Below are 9333 nucleotides of genomic sequence, written 5' to 3'. Positions count from 1 at the left end.
GAGTTTGTAACCAACCTGGGCCACAAAGGGAGACTCCATCTCTACCAAAAAAAAATTAAAAAAATTAAAAAAAAATTAGCTGTGCATTACAGCGCACACCTGTGGTCTCAACTACACAGGAAGCTGACACAGGATGATGGCTTGACCCCAGGAGTTCAGGGCTGCAGTGAGCCGTGTTCACGCCACTGCACTCCAGCCTGGGTGACAGAGTAAAACCCTGACTCAAAAAAATGAAATAAACTGGCCAGGCGCAGTGGTGAGTGCCTGTAAGCCCAGCTACTCAGGAGGCTGAGGCACAAGAATTGCTTGAACCTGGTAGGCAGAGGTTGCAGTGAGCTGTGATCATACCACTGCAATCCAACCTGGGCAACAGACTGACAGACTGAGACCCTGTCTTTAAAAAAAAAAATAAATAAATAAATAAAAAGTTGCTGAGCACTGTGGCTTACACCTGTAATCTCAGCACTTTGAGAGGCTAAAGTGGGAGGATCGCTCGAACCCAGGAGTTCTAAACCAGACTGAGCCACAAAGCGAGACTCTTCCTCTACAAAAAACATTTTAAAAATCAGCCGTGCATTGCAGCGCACACCTGTGGTCCCAGCTACACAGGAAGCTGACACAGGATGATCTCTTGACCCCAGGAGTTCAGGGCTTCAGTGGGCCGCATTCATGCCACTGCACTCCAGGATGCGCAACAGAGTAAGAACCTGTCTCAAAAAAATGAAATAAATTGGCCTGGTGCAGTGGCGTGCACCTGTAGTCCCAGCTACTCAGGAGGCTGAGGCACAAGAATCGCTTGAATCTAGTATGCAGAGGTTGCAGTGAGCTGAGATCACGCCACTGCAGTCCAGCCTGGGCGATCGAGTGAGACCCTGTCTCAAAAATAAATAAATAAATTGTAAGTTTATAGTCAGAGGCTATACAACTAGCCATTCAATAAAATGCATGTGCAATACGGTGGAGGAGCTTGTGACCATACCTATTTGAATTACGGGGAAACAAACAGGGTAGTTCAAGGTCCCCAATGCAGCAGGATCTACTCATTTCAGAAGGGAACTCTGCCGAAACTGTGCCAGTCTGGGCAGAGCCCCCTCTCCACTGGTCTGGAGAGCCACGAATCCGGCGCGCGTCCTCCCCACCTTGCCCGCCAGGGGGCGCCAAACCCCTGCTCCCCGGTCGTGGGCCGCAGAGCTGGTGGGAGGTGGTTGAAGGGCGTGGGAGCGTCAGCGCTCTTTGGCGACCCGTGAAGCCTGGGCTTAGACCTCACAGCGTGGGTCCCCAGCAGAGACAGAGGAGGCGAACAGCTTCCTGTGAACTGCAGGGGAGTCCTGGGACGCTGTCCTCAAGCGAGGTGGAGACCGGCCATGTCCCTCAGTTCCCCCTCCGGTCCTCGGGCCACGGGGACCTTAGACTGGGGGTTAGCTCTGCCAGCCCTGCCCAGGCCTCTTCTGACCAGAATAGCTGCGACGGACGCGGAGTCCACGCTGGGGTTCAGGCCCCTTGGCGACTACGGTCTCCTGAGCTCGACCCCCTCCCTGCTCCCATGGGGAAGACCCTCGTCCTTAGAGCAGCCTCCCCTCCAAGTGTCTCCCCTTCGGGACCCCTCCGCGGGCCAGGGACTCCGCCAGGCCTAGGGAGGCCGACCCTACCCCTTCTAGCTCCTCCCCTGCTCCAACCTGGTCCCCGCCCTCAGCCGCCCGCCAGTCCCCGAGGCGTACACGTGGTAGATCCCGTCAAGCCCGGAAGTCTCGCGTTACTCAAACGCCTCGCGCAGTCGCACTTGCACTCAGGGAAGCTGGGGCGAACGGAAGCCGGGAAGGCGACTCGCGGCTCGCGGGGTACGGGCGCGCGTGCGCACTCGTCAGCCCGTTCAGGACCCCGGCGCCGCAGGGCGCCCACGAGCCAACCAGCGGGTCTCGCCCTCTTTCCTTCTCTTCCCTTCCCGGGACCTGGGGTCGCGGTTACTTGGGCTGGCCGGCGAACCCGTGAGTGACCTGGCGTGGAGCGGGCCTGGTGCGCCTGGAGGGCCCTGTGGAGCAGAGAGTAGGCACGGGAGGGCCGGCGGAGGGGCGCGAGGTTGGGGGCGACGCGATGAATGAATTGGAACGCGGGGCGGGGAGACGCGGGAGCTGGAGGTGAGTGGGGGGGGACGAGGGGCCGGAAGGAAACATGTAAGTCCTCTCTCCGGTGCACCCTTTGGGCTTTTTGTTTTTTGTTTTTGAAACAGCGTCTTGTTCAGTCTCCCAAGCTAAATAGAGTGCAGCGGCGCGATCACGGCCCACTGCAGCCTCGAACTCCCAGGCTCAAGCTATCCTCCACCTTAACCTCCCAACTAGCTGGGATTACAGGCGGGCACCACCAGGCCCGGCTAGTTTTTAAAAAGTATCTTAAGACGGGGGCTTGCTAGGTTGCCCAGGCTGGTCTCAAACACCCGGGGTCCAGCAATCCTCCCGCCTCGGCCTCCCAAAGTGCTGAGGTTACAGGCTTGAGCCACTCCCAGGCCAGGTGTAACCTTTGTACAGGAAAAGGGTAGGAAGGGCTTCGAGATCACTGTGATCCCTCTGATCGCATCCCTTTCCCACGCCAGGGCATACAGCATGGCAGAAAACCGAGAGCTCCGCGGTGCCGTGGAGGCTGAACTGGATCCGGTGGAGTACACCCTTAGGAAAAGGCTTCCCAACCGCTTGCCCCGGCGGCCCAATGACATTTATGTCAACATGAAGACTGACTTTAAGGCGCAACTGGCCCGCTGCCAGAAGCTGCTGGACGGAGGGGCCAGGGGTCAGAACGCGTGCTCTGAGATCTACATTCACGGCTTGGGCTTGGCCATCAACCGAGCCATCAACATCGCGCTGCAGCTGCAGGCAGGCAGCTTTGGGTCCTTGCAGGTGGCTGCCAATACCTCCACTGTGGAGCTTGTTGATGAGCTGGAGCCAGAGACGGATACACGGGAGCCGTTGACTCGGATCCGCAACAACTCAGCCATCCACATCCGAGTCTTCAGGGTCACACCCAAGTAATTGAAACGGCACACCCCCACTTATCTCCTCTACGGTGTGGCCCTTCTCATACTGGACCTAGAACCAGGGCCATGGAAGAAAAGGCCTGTTCTCTTGAAACCCAAAGGACTCCGTATTGAGGGTGGGGGTAATTGTCTCAGTGGGCACAGTTAGTCGGTCTTCCTGAGTGTGTGTGTGTGTGTGTGTGTGTGTGTGTGGTAACTATTGTCATGTAAATAAAAAATACTGTTGTATTAGTGTCCTGCCACCCCACTGCCACTGACTCTTCCCTGTGTAAATTCTGTATGTGCCTGAATAAGGATGGTAGGAAATGCTGCAAGTATCTAGATGAAAGGGAACCCTCGTGTTTCTTGCCTCTGTAGAGAGCTTAGATTATCCTATGAACAGTGTAACAAAACAAACTGTTAGTATGGTGCAGAAGCCTGCTCATCCCAAACTGTTAGTATGGTGCAGAAGCCTGGTCATCCCAATGTTCGCTTTAAAGATTTTCATTTTCTAGTTGGGTGCCATGGCTCCAGCCTGTAGTCCCAGCTGTTGGTGGAGGCTGAGGTGGAAAGATCGCTTGAGCCTGGGAGTTTGAAGGTGCACTCCAGTCTAAGTGATACACTGAGACCCTGTCCGTCCAAAACATTTTTTTTTTCTGAGATGGAGTCTCGCCCTGTCACCCAGGCTGGAGTGCAGTGGTGCAGTCTTGGCTCACTGCGACGTCTGCCTGCTGGGTTCATGCAATTCTCCTGCCTCATCCTCCCCAGTAGCTGGGATTACAGGCGAGTGCCAACCACGCTAATTATTTTTGTGTTTTTAGTAGAGACCAGGTTTCACCATGCTGGCCAGGCTGTTCTCGAACTCCTGACCTCAAGTGATCTGCCCTCCTCAGCCTCCCAAGTGCAAAAAAAATTTGAAAACTAGATGAGTGTAGTTGATTGCACCTATAATCCCACCTACCTCATTGGCTAAGGCAGGAGGATCGCTAGAACCGCAGAGTTCCAGGCTGCAGTGAGCTGTGATTACTGCAATGCACTTCAGCCTGGGTGACAGAGCAAGATCATATCCCAAGGAAAAAAAAAAAAAAGGGAAGCAAACTAAGACTTCAGGACCTTCTTAGTGCCAGGCCCTGTGATAAAGACTGATAAGTGGCTTCATTTAATTCCTGGACCTGCAGGGCCTGCCTAATGACACCCCAGCTTTCAGGTACGGGGCTCTTCAGATCCTTTTTTTTTTTTTTTTTTTTTGAGAGTTTCACTTTGTCATCTTCATCCAGACTGGAGGGAAGTGGTGCGATCTCAGCTCCCTACAACCTCCGCCACCCGGGTCAAGGAGTTCTGCCTCAGCCTCCCGAGTAGCTGGGAATGAGTCTCACACTGTTGCCCCAGTTGGAGTGTAATGGTGTGATCTCAGCTCACTGCAACCTCCGCCTCCCAGGTTCAAGAGATTCTCCTGCCTCAGCCTCTCTAGTAGCAGGGATTGCAGGTGCATGCCACCACACCTGAATGATTTTTTGCATTTTTAGTAGAGATGGGGTTTCACTATGTTGGCCAGGCTGGTCTCAAACTCCTAACCTCGTGATTCACCTGCCTAGGGCTCCCAAAGTGTTGGGATAACAAGTGTGAGCCACCACATCCAGCCTATTTTTTGTATTTTTAGTAGAGAAGGGATTTCAGTATGTCAGCCAGGCTGCCCTCAAACTTCTGACCCCAAGCATTCCGCCCTCAGCCGCCTACAGTGCTGGGATTACAGGTGTGAGCTGCCATGCCTGGCCTTCAGACCCTTCTGACTGGGCTGCTCCAGTGGCAAAGGGACTCCCCAAATAATTACTGGGCACACAGGTAATACTTTCTGGGTATTTGTGGGGTGACCTGATTTTTCATATTTATCAAACTAGAGGCAACTAAAGCAATGTTTATAATTTGTGTGCCTTTAGATCAATGTGCTGGATCACAGCTTCTTTAAAAAAAAAAAAAAAAAGGCTGTGTGCGGTGGCTCACGCCTATAATCCCAGCACTTTGAAAGGCTGAGACAGACCCATCTCTTGAGCCCAGGAGTTTGAGACCAGCCTAGGCAACATGGTGAAACCCCATCTCTACAAAAAAATACAAAGAATTATCCAGGCATGGTGGCACAATCCTGTAGTCCCAGCTACTTGGGAGGCTGAGATGGGAAGATCTCCTGAACCCAGGAGGCAGAGGTTGCAGTGAGCTGAGATCACACCACTGCACTCCAACCTGGACGACAGAGCAAGACCCTGTCAAAAAAACAGGAAAGAAAAAGAAAAAAAAAAAACCCAAGTTAAAAAAAAGTGCAACTTAAATGGTGCTTTATTGCAGATTTTTTTGTTTGTTTTTTTGAGGTGGAGTCTCTCTGTCGCCTAGGCTAGAGTTCAGTAGGGCATTCTTGGCTCACTGCAACCTCTGTCTCCCAGGTTCAAGCAATTCTGCCTCAGCCTCCTGAGTAGCTGGTATTACAGGTGTGTGCCACCATGCCCAGCTAATTTTTGTATTTTAGTACAGATGGGTTTTCGCCATGTTGTCCAGGCTGGTCTCAAGCTCCTGACCTCAGATGATCAGCACGCCTCAGACTCCCAATATGCTGGGATTACAAGCGTGAGCCACCAGCCCTGGCCAGCAAATTTTTCAGTTAGATATGTGTGTGTACATATGTGTACTGTTGTACTGGCCCGAGCACAGAAAGTCAACACCAAGACAAAAGTATGCCAAATTGCAGGGTCTTTATTGCTGGCGGCCACGGGGGATTCATGTCTCTCCAACCTGTGGCCCCGAAAGGAGGGTGTCAAGACCTTTTATACCCTTAAAACCACCTCGGGACTGAGGGTGAGGGGCAGGGGTGGGGGTCAAGGGCTTCAGACGTTCTCAGGGCTAGTGGATTCTGTAAATCACCTCCTGGGCGGAGATGAGGGTGAGGGGCTCCGGACATTTCAGTGGATTCCTGGGCGAAGATGAGGGTAAAGGGCTCCAGACATTCCGAGGGCCAGGGGACTTTTGACATTCTGATTGTTACTTAAGTGGTTCGCAAAAGTCAAGATTAGCATTTGTTTACACATTGTCTGGGTAGGGTGGAAATTACAGTCCTTAATTACTTATCACAAGTTGCAGGGGCCAAGATGGCATGGGTTTGGACTGCTTGCCTGTCACATTTGGGTTACAGAGAGCAGCAGTTTCAACAGAAAGCCGAGGTATGGCTGAGGTGTGCAGTTTTATGGGGCTTTTACTGTGTCACATACTCTAATAGGATGTGAACTGGTTTTTACCGTTTGAGGTCTGTCGCAGGTGGTTTGTTTTGGTAGTTCCTCTGATTTATGGGTTAATAGCCTCTGATTTATGGGTTAGGAACAGAATTTCACTCTAATTCAAGTGAAGATGGTTTGGTTTGGAGGTCTGAAGATCAGGCTTCTGATTTGCCAAAATCCATTTCTCTGGCATCCACATATGAAATGGTCCCTACTTTTAAGGAGATCACCATCTAATTGGGAAGGTGGACACATCATTTTTTGTGAATGAGTAAGATGTGTAAGACGTAAGAGTAGCAACAACAAGGACATGTGGAGTTGGAAAGGGCTAGTAAATTCCTGGTGGGAGACAAAATGGTTTCACTCACCTTGGATCTGGGTGTTGAAGGATGAATAGGAGTTTGCTAGGCAGAAGAGAGGGAAGACGGCATATTTGGTAGAGGGATCACAGCAGGGTGGGGAGGTTGGTGGATTTGGCTGGGAATGGTGGCTAATGCCTATAATCCCAGCACTTTGGAAGGCCGAAGAGAGAAAATTGCTTGAGCTCAGGGGTTTGAGACCAGCCTAAGCAATTTTTTTTTTTTAAATTTAAAAATGAGCTTGGCATTGTGGGAAGTAAAAGTTCCTTTTTAAAGTTTCCTTTCCTCCTAAAGAATAAATCATAAGTGTGGTACTAACTCTTTGTTAAGCCCTATCCTATGGAGCTGTTAGACATGTTCACAGGCACGTAGTACATTCCATGTCCTCGTACTTTAACTAAAACATCTGTGCTGGACGTGCTCACAGGCATGTTCCAGCTCACAGCCTATGCCCCTTCCTTATTTAAACTTCTCTATTACTGTTACCTGATTAGAAAAGTTTTAAGTTTTTAGCCAATTGAGTTTTAGTTTAGATTGTGAGGCCTGGCTACAGCCAACAGAGATCAGACACAGCAGTAAGGACGACCCCAAGTGCACAAGAGATAAATATGTCTGCTTTTCCTTTGTTCATTGTACTCTTGTGGCAAAATGGCTATCGAGGGCACCCTTCCTGCAGGAAGTAAAAATTGCTTTGCTGAGAAATCCTTTGTCTCAGTGCTGATTTTTCTTTGTAGCACAGAACATCTGTTTCCGACAGCATGGTGGCATGTGCCTATGATCCCGATACTCAGGAGGCTAAGGGGGAAGAGTGCTTGAGCCCAGGAGGTTGAGGCTGCAGTGAGCCATGACTGAGGGCATGCGACACAGCAAGACCCTGTCTCAAAAAATAATGGGCCAGGAGGGGATTGATGAATAGGCAGCTGTGTTCTGGGACTGGAGGGACTCGAGGTGGCTGGAAAGCAGGAGGTACTGGGACACAAGGCTGTGTGTGTGTGTGTGTGTGTGTGTGAGAGAGAGAGAGAGAGAGAGAGAGAGAGAAAGAGAGAGAAAGACTCACTCTTGCCCAGGCTGGAGCACAGTGGTGCAACCTTGATTCACGGCAACCTCCACCTCCCAGGTTCAAGCCATTCTCCTGCCTCAGCCTCCTAAGTAACAGGCATCTACCACCAGCCCAGCTAATTTTTGTATTTTCAGTGTAGACAAGGTTTCACCATGTTGGCCACGTTGGTCTCGAACTCCTGACCTCAAATGATCTGCCTGCCTTGGCCTCTCCAAGTGCTGGGATTGCAGGCGTGAGTCACTATGCCCAGTGGCTGCAGACATTTCTCTCGGGCCACATCCCTTCCATTAGCCTGACTGCAAGGCTCCCTTGCCCGGGAGCCCCCCGGTAGCTGAGCAGGAGCCGGCAGGAAGCTGGATGGAACTGTGTGTCCCTGCACGTATGTGCTCCGGGCCTGAGCCCAGCAGAGGTGGTGGCAGGCAGCCTGTCCCATGTGGTTTGTTTTGGCAGTTCCCTCCTGCAGCCTATTTGTTTGTTGTTTCTACTCCATGTTTTCTCACTGCTTGCCAGTAAGGCTTCCCTCAGTGGTAGTTCTGCAGAAACAGACCTAGATGTTGCCACCGAAGCAAGAGCGGGGCCCGAGGCTCACCCATTTGTGTGTGGGGGCCTGAGCCAGGCTCCCGTATCTACTAGAGTCCATGCACTGTAGGTAGGGCAGAGAACCCTGCCCGCAGGCCCTTCTGTAGGGAGGCTGACTCCAGCCTCTGTTCTCCTCCCTTTACTGGCTTTCCAAAGTGACTTCCATCAAAGTTTGGGAGGCCAGAAACAGTGGCTTATACCTGTAATCCCAGCACTTTGGGAGGCTGAGGCAGGCGGATCACCTGAGGTTAGGAGTTCAAGACCACCAGCCTGGCCAACATGGTGAAGCCTGTCTCTACTAAAAATACAAAAATTAGCGGGCATGGTGGCACGTGCCTGTAGTTCCCGCTACTCAAGAGGCTGAGGCAGGAAAATCACTTGAACCTGAGAGCAGAGATTGCAGTGAGCCAAGATTGCACCACTGCACTCAGCCTGGGCAATGGAGTGAAACTGTGTCTCAGAAAAAAAAAAAGACCGGCCAGATGTGGTGGCGCACGCCTGTAATCCCAGCACTTTGGGAGGCTGAGGTGGGTGGATCACCTGAGGTCAGGAGTTCGAAAACAGCTTGACCAACATGGTGAAATCCCATCTCAAAAAAAAAGAAAGAACAGAAAAAACCCTGGGAAAACAGGGGAGAGGGGTGAGGAAATGGGGTTAGAAGGTATGTGCAAATGCAGTGCCCCACCCTCCTTCTTACATTTTATTATATTTACTTACTTATTTTAGAGACAGGGTCTTGCTTTGTAGCCTAGGCTGGAGTGCAATGGTGCGATCACAGCTCACTACAACCTTGAACTTCTGGGCTCAAGCAATCCTCCTGCCTCAGCCTCCCAAGTAGTTAGGACTACCTGCTCAAAAAAAAAAAAAAAGAGCTACTGTTTTCTATGTTTGTTTGTTTGCCCATTCCAGCCTGGGCAACAACAGAAAAACAGACAAAGTTTTTCTGTTGTTGCCCAGGCTGGAATGCAATGGTGCAATCTCAGCTCACTGCAACCTCCACCTCCTGGGTTCAAGCGAGTCTTCTGCCTTAGCCTCCAGAGTGGCTGGGACTACAGGTGCCTGCCACCACAC

General features: G+C 51.5%; 1 protein-coding gene across 4 annotated transcripts; it reads left to right on the top strand.

Moving 5' to 3' along the window:
- Positions 1-1768: 1768 nt before the first annotated feature.
- On the top strand, positions 1769-3272 carry POP7 (POP7 homolog, ribonuclease P/MRP subunit). 4 transcript variants are annotated; one of them, XM_037740294.1, is made up of 2 exons: positions 1769-1838; positions 2588-3272. In XM_037740294.1, exon 2 carries the CDS (start codon positions 2598-2600, stop codon positions 3018-3020), a length of 423 nt encoding a protein of 140 aa, XP_037596222.1. In that variant the 5' UTR covers positions 1769-1838; positions 2588-2597; the 3' UTR covers positions 3021-3272. The 4 variants fall into 4 exon arrangements, with proteins under 4 accessions (XP_037596222.1, XP_017389053.1, XP_017389054.1 ...); XM_017533564.2 differs by having other exon boundaries at positions 1798-2043; XM_017533565.2 differs by lacking the exon at positions 1769-1838 and adding an exon at positions 1845-2013.
- Positions 3273-9333: the final 6061 nt, after the last annotated feature.

The sequence above is a fragment of the Cebus imitator genome, unplaced genomic scaffold (genome assembly GCF_001604975.1).
Source record: "Cebus imitator isolate Cc_AM_T3 unplaced genomic scaffold, Cebus_imitator-1.0 Scaffold82, whole genome shotgun sequence".
Lineage (NCBI taxonomy): Eukaryota > Metazoa > Chordata > Mammalia > Primates > Cebidae > Cebus > Cebus imitator.
The sequence above is the reverse complement of the archived record's forward strand: the minus strand, read 5'-3'. Positions and strand labels throughout refer to the sequence as shown.

Excerpts from the sequence above, each read along its gene's own strand:
- POP7 (XM_017533563.2), top strand. The coding sequence starts at position 2,092 with ATGAATGAATTGGAACGCGGGGCGGGGAGACGCGGGAGCTGGAG. Across the intron at positions 2,136-2,587 it reads GGGAGACGCGGGAGCTGGAG|GGCATACAGCATGGCAGAAA; the intron begins GTGAGTGGGGGG and ends TTCCCACGCCAG.